Source organism: Musca vetustissima, unplaced genomic scaffold (assembly GCF_032173495.1).
Source record: "Musca vetustissima isolate MV318-11 ecotype Yass unplaced genomic scaffold, APGP_CSIRO_Mvet_v1 utg14204, whole genome shotgun sequence".
NCBI classification, from domain to species: Eukaryota; Metazoa; Arthropoda; class Insecta; order Diptera; family Muscidae; genus Musca; species Musca vetustissima.
Window position 1 is genome coordinate 269,443 of NW_026882906.1, and position 17,313 is coordinate 286,755.

General features: G+C 32.1%; 4 protein-coding genes across 8 annotated transcripts in view; 2 read left to right on the top strand and 2 right to left on the bottom strand.

Moving 5' to 3' along the window:
• LOC133329620 (E3 ubiquitin-protein ligase TRIM33) overlaps positions 1 to 1,161 on the top strand; it is a 41,509-nt gene extending 40,348 nt beyond the window's left edge. For 2 of the 5 annotated variants that reach the window (XM_061538092.1, XM_061538094.1), the window contains exons 10-11: positions 20 to 155; positions 683 to 1,085. In XM_061538092.1, coding sequence (XP_061394076.1) covers positions 20 to 155; positions 683 to 1,045 — 499 coding nt within the window. In that variant the 3' untranslated portion in view covers positions 1,046 to 1,085. The other 3 variants (XM_061538095.1, XM_061538096.1, XM_061538093.1) reach the window with 2 other exon arrangements.
• Positions 1,162 to 4,762: 3,601 nt separating this feature from the next.
• On the bottom strand, positions 4,763 to 8,766 carry LOC133329632 (meckelin). The gene is made up of 9 exons (XM_061538107.1): positions 8,547 to 8,766; positions 7,516 to 8,213; positions 7,066 to 7,389; positions 6,244 to 6,885; positions 5,908 to 6,180; positions 5,302 to 5,841; positions 5,150 to 5,237; positions 4,926 to 5,089; positions 4,763 to 4,843 (listed from the first exon to the last, which is right to left on the bottom strand). Exons 1-9 carry the CDS (start codon positions 8,764 to 8,766, stop codon positions 4,763 to 4,765), a joined length of 3,030 nt encoding a protein of 1,009 aa, XP_061394091.1.
• Positions 8,767 to 10,905: 2,139 nt separating this feature from the next.
• On the top strand, positions 10,906 to 12,850 carry LOC133329643 (probable ATP-dependent RNA helicase DDX55 homolog). Its single transcript, XM_061538119.1, has 3 exons — positions 10,906 to 11,007; positions 11,078 to 11,473; positions 11,528 to 12,850. The coding sequence occupies exons 1-3, from the start codon at positions 10,906 to 10,908 to the stop codon at positions 12,842 to 12,844; spliced, it is 1,815 nt and encodes a 604-aa protein (XP_061394103.1). The 3' UTR covers positions 12,845 to 12,850.
• A 1,313-nt stretch (positions 12,851 to 14,163) lies between these two features.
• Positions 14,164 to 16,964, bottom strand: LOC133329622 (DNA replication licensing factor Mcm2). The gene is made up of 3 exons (XM_061538097.1): positions 15,918 to 16,964; positions 14,766 to 15,857; positions 14,164 to 14,707 (listed from the first exon to the last, which is right to left on the bottom strand). The coding sequence occupies exons 1-3, from the start codon at positions 16,881 to 16,883 to the stop codon at positions 14,186 to 14,188; spliced, it is 2,580 nt and encodes an 859-aa protein (XP_061394081.1). The 5' UTR covers positions 16,884 to 16,964; the 3' UTR covers positions 14,164 to 14,185.
• Positions 16,965 to 17,313: the final 349 nt, after the last annotated feature.

Below are 17,313 nucleotides of genomic sequence, written 5' to 3' on the forward strand. Positions count from 1 at the left end.
TATATCTTTTTTGTTACAGCCCCATGTCTTTGGATGTTATACGCACACGTTTGGATCCATCAAGTCCCAATCATTATAAAGACATTGCTTCATTTATAGCAGATGTTCGCTTGATTTTTAAGAATACTTACCTATTCTATCAAGTGAGTAATATGGTAATGATGTTTCATTTTTTTCATTTTGCCTTACATTTTCATCTTTTCATTTTTCTCTTTCCTTTATTTCTATCAAAAATCATTTTTATTTTTAATACGAATTTTCAGTTGTTGGGATGAATATAAGATGGGTGTGAGAAGTTCAAAATGTTAAAGAAAAAGAGTGAACATGAATTTTTATACACAAACGTGGAAAATTGCCCTCCAGTCTAGGGTAGGGAAATATATGAAATTTAACCATTGGGCTGATAAGGGGTGATCTTCCAAAAGTTTACAAAATGCAACGACTTAACCGACCTTGTACTCTATATATACCAAACACTTCAAAACAGACACCAACCACATTGAAAAAGAAATTCCGAGAGCTTATAACACTAAATCGGAACAATAGATATTTTTAGATTAGTCTTTAGAAAAATCGATTTCAGACTTTTACATATTTGTTTTTGTAATCTTTGCTTTATTTCTTCTCTTTTGAATGTAAAGTTTTAAGCCATGTTAAAAAATATTGATAATTTGTTTTTTAGGAGGATTCCAAAACCTATACCAACGCTAAATATTTGGAGAATTTCTTTGAAGAGCAATTATCGAAATGGTTACCCAGTTATGCTAATAAAAATCACAACAACAATTCCAATGTTTTGCTAACAAATCCTCTAACAAATGGAGGCGGCGGTAGTAACAGTAATGCTGCTTCTACATCAGCATCACCGGCACCGGGAGCACCCTCCCCATCGCTAGACAACAGCGGTCGTAAAAGTGTTAATTCGGCCATACTTAATATGAATACGAATAGTAATGGCAGTACAGCATCTTTACATCGTTCCGGTGATGACAATACCGATGATGGGTGCAATCCGGCAAAGAGAGCGCGTAAACAGACCGAATAGGGTAAGATTATTGAAGACAATCTAAATATATTCATGGAAATATTACAGAAAATATAGCATTACGCCCATTTGCAGCCGAATGCAAAATAACAGTAACTAAACTAGAAAAAATAAAATGACAAATATGAAAACCACAAAGCTAAGAAGTAGGTGTGGTAGTCGAAGTTATTTTATACAAAGACAAAACAAAAGCACAAGAATGTAAACAATTTCAAAATAAAAGAATATTGAGAAAGAAAATGTGCGATCGTTTAATAAGTAACAACATACCTATTGAAAAACAAAATCAAATCTTCGAATAATTGCGAAAATCCCTTTTTATGAAATAAGAGAATTGGCATTGACATTTAAGCTAAGCTGATGAGAGTTTTTTATTTAAAAAATAAAAGATTTTTGCCCCTCTAAATCAACTGATCTGACACTCACATATAGATACAAAGACACAAAGTTAAACTTAATTTTGAAAAAAAAAAAAAAACAAATTGAAGTAAGCTAACTTCTTCGTAAAAGGAAATGTATAGAAGCAAACTCGATAAATTCAAAAATACTAATGAACAAATTCATGATGCAACAATTTTATATATTAGTGTAAATAATAGAAACCACAAAAACAGTAGGAGTTTAAACCACTCCAGTTATCGTTTAAATAATAAGGTTATACTACATGAAAACTAACTACAAAACATAATGGATTTTAATTATACATACAAGAGTCTTTTGTAAGCAGAAAATAAAGCAAACATTTATACAAATATTGAAAGTATTTATTGTATGCATAATTCTTCATTCATTTTTATTAATTTATATACATAAAAAAATACATTCAACAATTCATTAACAAAGTCTATATTTTTTGTGTCACTTTGAAAGTTTATATATTTTTTAAATAATTATTGTGATAGTTTTGCAAAATAATTACAAAACAAATACGAATTATAATATTTTATTCTCATTAATTATTTTTGTCCATTAATTCCTTTACGTGAATATCTTTATAAAAAATAATGATTTATTTTTTATATCATCAATGTATACGGCTAACGGCTAGAAGACATTATTTTTTAAGAACATAAACCAATAACTCTAATCTATGTTAGTTTATCTGCACATTAATCCATCAGCAATTTGAAAACACAGAGAGAATTATATTTTTTTGAATTTTAGGTAATAATCTAATCTCATAATTTTTTGTATTTAATGTTGTTATTTTTCGCTTTGAATTAAATTTTTAGTGTTAAATGAAGAATTTTATGGTGGATCGTGGGGAATAGTTGGTTTTTAATAGGATTCGCCCACTATTGTGGTACAAATTCATGGCCCACTAAAAATATAAGATTGATAGTCCCTTCTCTTTTAGATGGGACATATATTATTACAATATCTTATCTGAACCGCCGGTATAAAGATTTATGATATTGACCGTTGGTTTGTAATATTCTTGTTTATAATTGTGCCAAAAAAATTACAAAAAATTGGCAAATTTAATTTTTAATATTATTTAAAATGTTTATCATTAATAAAATTCCAAAAATATCTTTTTTAATTTGACAATCTATGTATCGCACTCTTACATTTCGCAAAATCATTGAATGATGCTATTTATGAATCTCTAAATAAAATGCCAACGAAATTGTGAACTGAGAATTATAACCTAGCAAGAAATATTTTACAATTGTAAACTTCAAAATGAAATATGATATTATTATATGAATGTGTTAAATGCCAACGTTTCCCGGGAACACTGAAACAAAACTCATTTGAAATTTACATATTTTTGTATTTATTTTCTTCAAACCCCTCACACACACTCACATTAAAACATATCTAATGAAAACATTCTCTTCATGCCCAACATAATTATTTCAATTCCATATTTTTGTTGTTTAATTATTAAAAATAAATCCAGCAGAATGCTGCAAAGCTAAAAGTAATGATAACATAATCCAAAAAGTATAAAAGTATTGTTGTTGTGTAAAAACGAAATTAAAATATATTTCAAATAATAAAAAACAAAAAGAATTGTGGAAATTAGTTAATACATATACAAATACATTAGATTTTAGAAACAAATATAATGAAAACATAATATATAATACACACTTACAATTATATAAAATATAATGAAAAAAATAAATATTAGTAAGTTAGTTTAGAAAAAAACTCAAACACTGTCTCTATCTTTATATAGTGTTTAGTATACAGACATTTTAATTTTCTTATTGTATGTACCATATAACTAAATATTAAAAAAATACAAAACATGAAATTAATATAAGATCACTTCCTAAATAGATTAAATAAACTATAGATATGTGTAATTGATAAGCAGGAAGAAGTTTAAAAAAACAACTATGTAGGAATGTCCACAGAAGACAAGTAAAACTCAAAATCTGAAACTCATTAGTTTAAAAAACTAATTGCAAGAAAAAGTAGATAAATTTAATATTTATCTACTATTAATACATAATATATACTACTACATTCGTAATGATATCTAATTCAATGAAATAAAGAAATATAACTTCACTTGAAACACAACTAACACCACATTTGATTTTTAAGTGAAATCATCAAATAAAGTAGTAATATTCACATTGAACATTAAAAATATATCATTGAAATATAAAAAAATAAATTGTTTTTTCTCCAAAACATGACAAGACATGTTGTCCACAAAAGTAAATTATACAACTGATCGCAATAACACATTTGACTACTAACACCAGAGATGTAAGGAAATCTTATACAAGGAAACATTATAAAAAAGAAAAGAAAAACATTACCATTCACTAAAATTCATAACAAACTAAAACCCTTCCACTCTTTTTAAATTATTACCAAATAAATAACAAAACTGTAGTTATACAATTTTGAACTAAATTGTATGTATCACAATTCAACACAATTAAATTATTACATATATCTTCCCTGAATCATGTTTATAATGTTGGTATGATTTCTTCTCTATATTACTTGGATTTCAACATCTATCGCCTGATATCATTTTGAGTTGTTTTTATTATAATTTAATTTGTTTTAATATTACCACAACAAAAAGTAAAGCTGATTGATGATAAGTTTGTAAAATGTATTTAATAATTTTATCTAAAATAAAAACAACAAAACAAAATATTAATAATAATAAAGCGACAGCAAAATTACAAAAATAATAAATAAAATGCATATACATATTATCTTATAAATAAACTTCGTATTACATGTAATGAAACAAAGCAAAATTGTGTTTTATTTTTCAAAAATATTTTCAATGGGCTTTTTTTTTTGACTATACGTCTCGAAAATGAGTTGTGGAGATATTAGTGGAAAATTATGAAGCAGAGAAATAAAGTCGTCTTGGGGTCGGTCTTACAGTAGTTCACACTAATTGACTTTGAGGGAATGGAAAAGTCAAGCGAATTAGCCAAAAGGGATCATCTTTGAACTTCAGAAAAAGTCTGTGGCTATACCTCTGAAGTTCTTAATCGCAGAACGGCATTCCAAATCAAGTTTGAGGATACTTGGAATTCATAGTACTTCAAATTCTCCTGTATTTTTTCATGTTTAAATCTTTTTACTACCCATATTTCCACATTTAAAATTATTTTCAGTTGTAATAAAAATAGATATTAGAAATTAAAATTAATAAAAAATATTAATATGTTTTATTAATTAATGAACACACACAAAAAATGCAAACAGAAATATTAATTAAATTGTTTATATTAAAAATCTTTTATCAATTAATGTTTTATTGGAGACATTTTCCTTAATGGAACCAACAAATAGCATTTGAAATATCTGAAATGATAGTAAAGAATCAAATGGTATTAGTTTGCAATAAAATATAATGTGTATTAAACGAAACTGTTCGTGTTATTACCTTATTAAAAAAATAAATTATTATTGTAGCAATTAATAATGAGCGAAACATTAAATACACTGACAAGAACAATAAAAATTGCACAACAAATATTTGTAATTCGTTGCCATAGAGAAACATTTGACTAAACGATAGATTTTTATCAATGTAGAATGTTCCTTTGTCTGTAAAAGAAATAAGATATCATTCACTAAAATCACCTTTGTTGTAAAATATTTACTTACGATCGGTTAAATAATTATCAAATTCGCAATTGAGAAGATTTTCCAGAAAAGTTTTTTCCTTGATAATATAATCCATGTCCTTAATGCCCTGCAAATATAATAAATGAAATTATTTTATTCCTGTATAAGCTTTTTTCCCTTGAAATACTCACATGATCAATGAAAGCACAAAAGAAACGATTCACACTGCTGAACGCAATCGATGTTTTCTCTAGCGAACCTTCTATTGTATTCAATTTCTTTGGATAATTTGTTGTATTTCCTCCTCCACTAGCGGTGACAGTAAAGGATCGTTGATATGGCAGCAACAGTTTATCAAAATAATTGTTTAGATTTCTAGGTGGCATTATAATGTAACACTGATCGGTGTCACTAAGTAAACCACGACGTCCACACATACTCTGAGTCTCTCGCTGCAGCTGCATTATCATTGTGGTCATATCCGAATCGGCAAAACCATGTGGAGAACGACCATGTATATAAAAACCATAGGATGGTTCAAACAATACAAATACGGAAATATTTGCCAATGAACAGTGTTCGGCAAATTTTTGCAAACGATTTCCAAATAGGCGTTGTAAAATCAGCGATTTAAATACATATTGTAGTATATAGCCACATAAATAGATAAGTGTTATGTAAAATACTTCCAAGGTAATGTCATTTTGTGTTCGATTTGAAATATTAAAGATCTAAAAATTATTTTTTGTTATTATTTAAAATAATATTATTCAAATTGGAATATTTGTAAATATTACCTTTATTATAACATATGTGACAATGCTTTGCATCAATGTCGATGTTTTTTGTTTGCCACATAAATATATCCATTCATTGGCCAGGAAAATACTACGCCATGCCGAGACATTCGTTTCACTCACATAGGTGCGCACACTCGAACAAACGGAAGAAGTTTCAAGATTATTTTTCAAATTGTAGTGATTTGTATCACCACATCGGGGACGTTCCCAGTCAATGAAGAAGATGTTGAAGTGTGATAAACGCCAAAAGTAGATAAAAACAAATATCAACTGTAAAAGAGAGAGAGAGATTAAACTCTTCAATAAATTGTAATGATACATTTTCGTACAAACCTTTAAAACCAAAGCAGCATAAATTATAATCTCCAATGAACGCTGATCTTTGACAATTGGCACTGTCAATTCCACGGTAGTCTGGGTCAAATACGTCAAAGAATTAATGGCAATGCACAAAAGAAAACACAACAGAAAAACAATAGCCATATAGGATATTAAATGCAAAAGGAACTCTGTAAAATAAGCAAAATGACAAAAATCTTCACTATTAGTTGCCGTTGACAAACAACGTCTTTGGCGGGTATTGCGAGCACGTATGAGGGCACCAATCACAGCCAAAATCAGGAGCAATGGTAACATAATTTCATTAACCAACTCTCCGCTACTACCAGCGCCATCCAATTCAATACGTTGATGGCTAATAATAAATTGGAATTTCAAAGGCATATCCAATGTGGTATTGTTGGTGAATTCAATATGACGATATCGTAATTTCACAATCGGTATAGATATACGATTATCATCGTAAATATCATAGTGTATTTCCAGACGTTCAACATAACGCAATGAACGATAGAGTAACAGATTGTGGACATCTTCATAGGTTGGAGATATTTTTGATGTAATGGAACCGTGACGTGCGTGTGTTTCAATCATTTGAAAACGTTTCACCAATTGCCAATCTTCTTTTTGGGGGCGCTGAAAGGATTGAAGATTAGATATGTGCATAACAACAAAACAACATTTAAACTACTATTTTCATGAGGAGTAAATGTATTGACTACTTGCTCCAGTATTGATTTATAGATCGTATATAGCAATATAGAGGTTTATTGTATATAAAAATATTTGTTTCATCATCTTTATGTTTGGCCTTACCTTATTTTCCAGTGTTATATCTTCAATCAATATTGGTATTGCGTGCAATATCATTTTATCCGGTTCATCAACTCTTGAATAATTTAAAAATAAACCCATAAATCGCTGATTGCCATGCATTTTGGCCATATCCAACATATGTTCCAAGGTGAGATCACACTCTATGACATCGTATTTGTGAGCAAATCTAATGGCATTTTCCCTCAGCACCATTTCATTTTTGTAAAAAGGACATACGAGTAAGTCTTGAAGTCGCAATTTTCCCCATCTCTGTAGACTACCATCCAGGGCATATTGAACACTGAACAAATGTATACGATTGTTCTGAAAAAGAATAGAAAAGAAAAAACGACCAATGTACAAACTTTATAATTCATCTAACCTCTCTACCAAAAATTTCGTTTACTTTCAAAAATATAAATAAATATTTTTTCAATTAATTTCACTTACCTCGATTTTCTCGTCCAAACTAAAACGTATATCCCTAATGGGCTCCCTCAGTTCCTTAGCCATTTCTTTGCCTTTGCGATAATACAAAAATGGTTTAATTTGTTGATGCGACATTTGTTCATCAGCTCCGCCATAGCGATAAACTACATCCGATGCTTGTGATAAAAGGAATTTACTACATGGCGAATTTTTATCGAATGAATAAAATGACAAAATACACAAATTCGCCAAATGATTGCAGGCTGTATAATTATTTAAAGCCATGCAAAAGAATGCAACAAATTTCAAATCACCAAAATGTTGTCGGGTCGCCTGCCAAAAGGAATTATAGTTTAGGAATGGTCTTAACAGACCATTTGCTATACAATAGCCCTGGTATTGGAAATTGTACTCCAGATCACATTTATCGCATAGGCCATCATATTGCCAATTGATATTAGCGACTTCAATAGATTTGGAAAAATCCACCGCTGCCGCAGTTCGGGTACGATTTACATATTTATATTTGCATTGCAGTTTTGGAAGCATTTCCTGATTAGTTTGGCAATATTGTGGTCGCAGTACAGTGACATTTTTGGTGGGTTTCGAGCTATGGGTGTCATTGCAAATATTTCCACAAGTTCGATATGCCTTGACAGTATCGTAAATTGTTGTTACCGTCGGTGAGAGATTTGACATTCTGCATGAGCATGTAAATTCTAAAAAAGAAGCAGAAAATAAATGGATGTTATTAGCTTATTAATAGAGTATCGTTATCGAAGAACGAGCTCATATAAATTCTAAAAAGGTGTTTGAGGATGTTGTTTTACTTTAGTTTGAGTTCTCCGAAATATCTTTACATTTTTTAGTATTATTGCTAGAGAAAAATATATTATTGAAATTTTTATATATTTTAGCTGTACTCTATTCCACCCTAATATATATTTTTTTTTCCTTGTATGACATTAAATATAAATATCAATTGAAATTCACACACCCACCCCTTCTAAAACGACAAAGACTAATTAAAACGCTTACACAATATTACTTACTATCCACGGTAGGTTGTAAATTTTCTCCCAATATATTGCAGGGGACACAGCGAAAATAATTCATATCAAAAAATTCATTTTTAGCACAATATTTAACATCTTGGAAGGTGAATATGGTGGTTTCATTATAATGCTTATCGCGATCATGGCAAACGACGACATAGTTCAAATTTAAAATAGAACCCGTTAAAACGCTCAAAAACACAATTTGGAAGCTCATTATAGTTTTGGAGTATAATTCAATATTTAAAGTAACTATCAGAAATGAATTTTCGATTTTTTTTCTTTATACAGAATATCTTGTATTTTATTATTTTGCACAACCGTTGTCCTTTAACTCCTTTTAATAACTAAATGTGTTTTTGCCTAACTACAACTACTTCCTTTAATGTACAATAACAACAACAACAAACGTAATAAAACTAAATTCACCTTGCACGGTTCTGTACGAATCACGTTATTGCCCAGACATATTTATGTAAATGTGTAGTAAAAAAACACATGTACAAAAGGGTAATTGCAGTTTCACTTTTGTGTAAAAGAGTGATGGAGTTTTAAATAATAAAAAAAATGAACGAGGAAAAAGCTTAGAATATTATATGTTGAAAATGAAATGTTTTAGATAAATATAGGATCTACAATAATATAACTTATGTTTTACTTGAAACGTTACAAGAACATTAGTTTTTTTTAAACTCCACAGTATTACTTTATGTAACGTGCCACCCCAAAGTCCTCCTGAGATATTTTATAAGCTCTATTTATAATTTATTATCATCTCTTTGCTCCTTACTAAGAACACCCTTTCTATGTGTTTTCAATATCTAATTTATTCAAAGAAGTTACTATAGTTACAGACAGTTTACATACATACAGTATATTTAACCACCACCCTTGAAGGAAGTATTATTTGCCAAGTCCTTTGGATAAAAAAAAAAAACAAAAATACAAGTACAGAAAATTACATGTTGCGTGCAGTTAAGTCAGTACACCGGTATCCGGCACCTAGCTGCTTTTATAATTTACCAATCTATTTTTACGTAATTGGCGGAATTTTTAATGCACTTTTCAGAAGTAAAATAATGGAAAAAATTATATTCATTTTGAACACCAACGTATTGAATATGAATACAATATTTTTATTGTCTAAATTAAAGACTTATAATTATCCAAAAAATCTCAGACTGAGTCTTAAAAATGAAAGAAATTAATATAAGCGAAGAAATAATAACCGAGTTATGCTCGAATTCAATTTTTTATTACCATGGAATATAATATGTTTTCTCTTATCAATGATAGTCTTGATTTAGATTAGGCGAGTTTACTTGCGGCAAGTCTTTGTTTGTAGGAGAGAGGGGCAAGGGGTATAGAAATGAAAAAAAATTGCTCGTACCGACAATTTTCTGGCAATTCGTTTTGTGTTTTTCGTATTTGTTGACATTTTATTTATATTTAAATGTGAAAAAAACAACAAATAAAAAAATATTTTGGAAACCGAATTGCCTTGTATAGACGCATGGAGCAAGTTCAAAAGAGAACGATAAAAATTGCCGCAAGTAAACTCGCCTAATATAAATCAGGACATATATTTATAATTGAATTAAATTTATAAGGTTGGTTTTAAGGTCCACATATACCACAGGGAATACAGAGCAGCATTTTCAACAATATATTTATATTTGTTAAAGAATATATTTATGTGTGAAAATTGGATGCAGTACGAGGTATATCTCCACTGTAACGGACATCTACTAATTTTTCAACTGATATAACTCCGTCGATATTATTAAAAAATATCCTAATTTTATAAATGTATTATTTTCGTGTCGTTTTTATGAAGTTTTTTGTCAGTACGAGGTATATCTCCACTGTAACGGACATCTACTAATTTTTCAACTGATACAACTCCGTCGATATTATTAAAAAATATCCTAATTTTATAAATGTATTATTTTCGTGTCGTTTTTATGAAGTTTTTTGTCAAGTATTTCCCTTCTCAAGTATACCTTAATAATAATAGTAATATAAATTGCTAATAATTAGTACATAAATTATCGAGGTTTTATTAAATAACCATCTCTAAAAAATATGTTCAGCTCATATACAAAGTATTTTTTTAATAAATAATTGAAAACAATCCATATCATATTTTAGTGTGAACCCACTTACTATTATATTATATTGCTGCATATAAACACCCTTTTATAAGATTTTTTCTGTCCAATGCCGCCGTCAAAAAAAATTGTTCCGCTTTGGTGTGTTCTTTTGGTTTCACGTGTAAAAATCAAAACAAAACAAACGGATCACCAACATAAAAAAGAAAAATCAGATTTTATTTAAAAAACGAGCACAAATTACAATGTCTCGCAAAAAATGGACTTCGTTGGACAAACCGCCTCTATCGGAACCCGTGTTAGAGGTTATACAGGATATGAAATTTGAACTAATGACTCCCGTACAGGTTTGTTAGAAACTCCATTCCCATTTATAATTCAATAAAAAATATCACTCGACTTTCCCATCCCGATTAGACAGCAACAATTCCTCTATTATTAGCCCGCAAAGATGTCTCTGCTGAAGCCGTAACGGGTTCAGGAAAAACGTTGGCATTTATTGTACCGCTTTTGGAAATGCTACAAAGGCGACACAATGACACACCATGGTCACCCAAAGAAATTGGTGCATTGATTATATCTCCCACCCGCGAATTAGCCATGCAGATATCAGAAGTCCTAGAACGCTTTTTACAACATGAGAAATTAGCATTTATGCGACAACAATTGATTGTTGGTGGCAATTCCATTGAAGATGATATCAAATCATTGATTGCAAATGGACCCAACATATTGGTGTGTACACCGGGTCGATTGGAAGACTTGTTTCAGCGTAAAAGCAATTTGAATCTAGCGGCACGAGTTAAAAGTTTGGTAAGCAAAGAACCCCCATGTTAATTGTCTTTCTAATCCTAACTGTAATTTCAGGAATTATTGGTTTTGGATGAAGCAGATCGTTTGTTAGATTTGGGATTTAAGGCCACCATTAACAATATACTAGCCTATTTACCACGCCAAAGACGTACTGGACTCTTTTCGGCCACACAAACCACTGAAGTAACAGATCTCATTAGAGCTGGTCTCCGTAATCCTGTTTTGGTTTCAGTTAAAGAAAAATCGACCATTAACACTCCAGTTCGTTTGCAAAATTTCTACAAAATAGTCGAAGGTGATGAAAAATTTATTGAACTCTTGAATTTCCTTAAATCGCCACGTGCCAAAAATAGTAAAATAATGATATTCTTTCCCACCTGTGCCTGTGTTGAATATTGGAGCGATGTAATGCCACAATTCCTTAAAGAGCGACTCATCCTTGGTATTCATGGTAAGATGAAAAATAAACGCAAACAGGTTATAGAGAAGTTTCGAAAAGAGGATAAAGCCGTGCTGCTGTGTACAGATGTGCTCGCTCGTGGTTTAGATGTACCCGAAATTGATTGGGTAATCCAGTGGGATCCACCATCGAATGCTGCAAGTTTTGTGCATCGAGTCGGTAGGACGGCCCGTCAAGAGAATTATGGAAATGCCTTAGTATTTCTACTGCCAAATGAAGATGCTTATGTGACATTTTTAAAAATTAATCAAAAAGTTGAACTAACACCATTGGAGGACGAGTCATGTAATAGAGACAACTTACAACCCACACTGAATAAGCTCCATAAATTGCAAGCAGCAGACAAAGGTCTTTATGATAAAGCAGTAAGGGCGTTTGTCTCACACATCCAGGCATATAGTAAACACGAGTGTAATGCAATTCTACGTTTAAAGGATGTAGATTTGGGTAAAGCTGCAACAGGCTATGGATTACTACAAATGCCACGAATGCCAGAACTTAAAACATTGAAATCTGACAACTTTATTGGGCCCACTTTTGAAGTGGACATCACAAAGTTGAAATATAAAAATGCTCAAAAAGAAATGGCACGTTTGGAGAAAGTAAAGACATACGAAGAAACCGGACAATGGCCGGGTAAAAAGAAGTACAAAAAAGCAACCGAATCTTGGGAACTAACTAAAAAAGCTAAAATGGATGCTAAAACTAAAAAGGAGTTACGAAAGGCAAAGAAACAGCGTAAAAAGGCGGATGAAGCAGCTAATGGATCAAAGGCAAAAAAACGCAAGCCACAATATACACAAGAGGATCTGGACGAATTGGCCAATGATTTACGTCTGTTCAAGAAACTGAAGAAAAATAAAATTTCCGAAGAAGATTTTAATAAGGAAATGGGTTTAGAAGACGATTGAAGAAAATTATTGTGCCGTGTATATACATGTACCTATTTATAAGTAATAAAACATATATACAGTACAAAATCTATTTTTAGAAAAAAAATAAATTGTTTTCAAGAAGACTGAGTTTTTTATTGAGTATTCTTTAAAATGTTTCCACACTATCGGTACACAAAACTTATTATTTCATGCTCTATTGGTACTTAAAAAATATTCATTAAAACATTTACGTTATATTAGTAGTTGAAAAAACATTCTTTAAATAACCTCTGCTCTATAAAAAAAACTTGGATAAATATATAAATATAATAAAAAATCTCCACTTTATCGGTACATAAAAATTTCCTTCAATAATCTTGCCTATGGTATTTTTAGTAAAAATTTAAAGAAATGACAAATTAAAATAAGTTTTCTTTTATTTTATTGATGCACATCAAAACTACATCACTCCCTCTATCCAATAGTAAATATCTCCATTCATCATCGAATTATGGCCATTTGAAATTGACCATGTGTCAAAATATAGCTGCTACACGATTCTGTTTGCCTAGTACGACAAATGGGAAAACTAAAGAAATTGCAATTCCACAAAAACAGAAAAATACAGATGTGTTGCCAGATTGTTTACTTTGTGTTTCCATGTTAGTTTGCATAATAGTGAGCATACTTTTAGGCGTTTCGCAATGCAGGAAGCAATGTGGCAACACATCCAGCATTTATCTGTTTTTGTGGAATTGCAATTTCTTCAGTTTTCGATTTGCAAGTAATAGGCGAACAGAATCGTGTAGCAGCTATATTTTGACAAATGGTCAATTTCAAATGACCATAACTCGGCGATGAATGCAGATATTTGGATGAAACTTTCACTATTGCATTCGTGAAATATTGTAGTTTTTATGTGCGTCAATAAAATGCAAGAAAAAATATTCGAAGTTGGAGTTGTTTTCAATAAACTAAAATACCAGGATAACTTCTATTACCTCCCCACGAAAATTTTGCTGAAAATTAATGTTACATCATGGGAAGTGCGTTCGCACCAGCCAGACAGGCGGACATTTGTAAATCGACTCTAAATTGTCTGAAACGAATTTGGTCTAAAGAATCTTCAAGTGTGAAAAAAAAAACAAACTTCAACTACAAACTTATTCCTTTAATATATATTTTATTCGATTTGATTTGGCCAATTTCTATACTAAATAATGAATATATGTAAAAAAACATCATAAAAAATGATATAATAAAAACATAAATGAATTAAGAGTAAACAAATTTTGATGAAACCTACACTGAGCTTAAGTATGTGTGGTACAAACCCACTTTGTAACTTATATTGATAACAAATTTATATTCTTCGCTTTAGACTGCCGCTTCTTGAACAATCTGCAAAATGATACGTCTCTTAGGATCATATGAAAATCCATTCTGTTTAAAGATTTCCGAATCATAGAAAGGTTTCAAATTGAAGATGTCCAATTGTTTGGCACGTTCCATTAAATCACGTTCCATAATTTCAACGTGTGTAGCAGATGGACCATCTTTGCAGCGAATATAGGCCAACTGATCCAATGTGAGTTGACGCAATATAAAGAATAGTAGTTCGGAATGGTCCTTCTGGAAGGCCAAATATTTTTGGAAAGTTGCTCGCATTTTCTTCATGACACTGAATTTTTGAGCTTCGATAAATGATTCCAACATCATACGTATGGCCATACTAACATCAGCCTCCGTAACAGTTTCTCGTAAATGCATTCGGGCATGGGCTTCAGCCATACGAATAACACTCTCAATGTGTCTCACAGTAATGGGTAGTGAACCGGTAGCAAAGGACTCTTGACGCAATTGAGAATACATTTTGGCAATTTTATCCTCATCAATATTCTGTAAGGTATAGTAAAATTTAAAATAAATCACAATCATCAATGTGTCCATTACTTACCGAAATTTTAGGCCTAATATTCTCCTTGGAATATACAATATATTGCCTTAAAAGTTCCTGTGGAATTTCACTAATATTCTGCTGCTGTGAATCCTCTACGTCTGTCTCACTTGATGGATGGTGTTTGATATGTGAGTTGACAACGAATTTAGCCAAATGCTGATCTTGCATGGGATCGAATTCGTCTTTGACTACACACAATACATCAAAACGAGACAAAATTGGTTCCGACAAGTTAACATTTTCCGAAAATGTCATGGATGGATCATAACGACCGCCAATGGGATTAGCAGCAGCAATAACAGTACATCTAGCTTGTAGCGAGGTTACTATACCAGCCTTGGATATAGATATAGACTGTTGTTCCATAGCTTCGTGAATAGAAGTACGATCCTGATCGTTCATTTTGTCAAATTCATCAATAAGACAGACACCTTGATCGGCCAACACTAATGCACCTGCTTCTAATGTCCATTCCTTTGAGATGGGATTGCGCCTAACGTACGCTGTTAAACCCACAGCACTGGCACCTTGGCCAGTTGTGAAAACTGCGCGTGGAGCAATTTTTTCGGTATATTTTAAGAATTGAGATTTTGCAGTACCAGGGTCACCACATATCAACAAATTGATATCACCTCTAATCTTGTGCTTCTCTCCCGGATTTTTAGCTTCACCGCCAAACAACGCCAATGCTAACGCTCTTTTGATGTAGTCATGGCCATAAATTGAAGGAGCCATCGAAGCAATAATACGATCTGCTATACGAGGATCTTTGCTCAATTTCTGAATGGTAGCGATATCTTCATCTGTCAACGATTGAACAACTTGTTTACAATCTTTAACGACAATGTGATTGGCTATAATGACAGTGGCAAAAACTGGGAAGCCCTGATCCGTATTCAGAGAACCATCATAATTATTGGTGTAAATGCCGGTAACTTCCAATTCATCGCCTGGTTTACAAAGATCACATAGATCAGCCAATAGAATAACATCCTTGCTTCGGGGGATACGACCAGCTGGAATACGTCCAGGAGACTCTTGAAGTGTAATTTTTTGATAGTTCCGGTACAAAGTTTGTTCCATATTAATCTGTAAAGATGACCATGTTAATCAAAGAACTTAAACATATAGACATTCACGAATATTTACCGAAAATGGCCCAGTACTCTGACACTCGGGACACGATCCAGGTTTTACTTCTGTGTTCTGTGACTGTACAAATGGACCCAGGACATAACCACACTTAACGCAATCATATTTAATTACTGAAAGTTGAGGCAAAACCCCAGTTGTGGCGGTAACTACACCCAGTGTTCTCACCAACTGATTCAAATGCAATTTACGGAACGTTCTCAACTCTTCAATTAAGGGCAATTCTGATATGCGGACGTGGATTTCTGTGGTAACCCGTTCGTATGTTGGAAAAATTGATAACACCATATCTTTTGCAACCTTATCGAAGATTTCCAACATTTGAAATGGTGCTTCGGGCAAAAAGTAGGCCAACACATGTTCCTTGTTGGCCAAATCGGTATAGGACACAACAAATGATGATTTGTTTTGTTCGCACATACGACGAATGCGGTCACGATATGTGTAAGCACCTCGTTCATCCACAAAAGTACGCAGGAAAGATTGGAAACGATTGGCAATTTCAGTACGTGGACCTAACATGCTAACCCATTCCTTTGTAGAATGACCTTTTGTATCTTCCAAATTTTCAATGGACTCAACCATTTCCTGATCTTCTACCTCACCGGCTGCAGCTTTTTCACCAGCTCTTCTTTTAGCCCTCGGTCCAACATCATCCTCATCATCACTCTGATCGAAGCCCAGATCGCGATCATCTCTGTGTATGCCTTTGGCACGATCTCGACGACGCATTTCAGCTTCGGCTGCCAAACGTTCACCTTGCGACATTTCAGAGTAATCCTCTTCATCATCCAACATAGCGGGATCATAGTGATCCAATTCCGGCATTGGACGATAATCATTTTCCATATTATCCCCAAACAATTCCTCTCCATCTTCCTCCTCCTCATCGCGTACTGTTTGATCTCCCAAAATTTCATCTTCATTTTCAAATGGTTCGAAATCGCCCACAGGAGATGTCATAGCAGCGCGCAAATCACGTCTATCGGCAGCATCGCTTGGAGTTGCTGGCGGTGGTGAGCTTGGTAAATCCTTTAAGAAAAAGAAACATCTTAATTAGTTTATATCAAAATATTCGAATGCTACATTACTTACAGCCATATTCACAGAATATTCTTATATAGATCAACAAAATATACAAAACTTAACAATAACAATTTATTAAATTTATTCCAAAAGGTGTGCGTCGGTATTTGCCTGCAATCACCAAACGAATGACAATGAATGGAGACAAATGTTGCAAAAATTGCGAAGTTTGTTTGTTTATGCACACACGCGAATCATTTTTGGCGGGTAATCAAAGTTGTATTGTAGCTGTAGTACAGGGTTGATTGCACAGCAGAGTTGTATTTGGTATTAGAGTGCTCTGTTAATAAAAGTAAATCATGATTAT

Coding starts and splice junctions, on each gene's coding strand:
- LOC133329643 (XM_061538119.1), top strand. CDS start 10,906: ATGTCTCGCAAAAAATGGACTTCGTTGGACAAACCGCCTCTATCGGAA. Junction 11,008..11,077: donor AACTAATGACTCCCGTACAG/GTTTGTTAGAAA, acceptor CATCCCGATTAG/ACAGCAACAATTCCTCTATT. Junction 11,474..11,527: donor CGGCACGAGTTAAAAGTTTG/GTAAGCAAAGAA, acceptor CTGTAATTTCAG/GAATTATTGGTTTTGGATGA.
- LOC133329622 (XM_061538097.1), bottom strand. CDS start 16,883: ATGACATCTCCTGTGGGCGATTTCGAACCATTTGAAAATGAAGATGAA. Junction 15,858..15,917: donor AGAGTACTGGGCCATTTTCG/GTAAATATTCGT, acceptor TCATCTTTACAG/ATTAATATGGAACAAACTTT. Junction 14,708..14,765: donor ATATTAGGCCTAAAATTTCG/GTAAGTAATGGA, acceptor TATACCTTACAG/AATATTGATGAGGATAAAAT.
- LOC133329632 (XM_061538107.1), bottom strand. CDS start 8,766: ATGAGCTTCCAAATTGTGTTTTTGAGCGTTTTAACGGGTTCTATTTTA. Junction 7,390..7,515: donor GTTTGGACGAGAAAATCGAG/GTAAGTGAAATT, acceptor ATTCTTTTTCAG/AACAATCGTATACATTTGTT. Junction 6,886..7,065: donor ATATAACACTGGAAAATAAG/GTAAGGCCAAAC, acceptor CAATCCTTTCAG/CGCCCCCAAAAAGAAGATTG.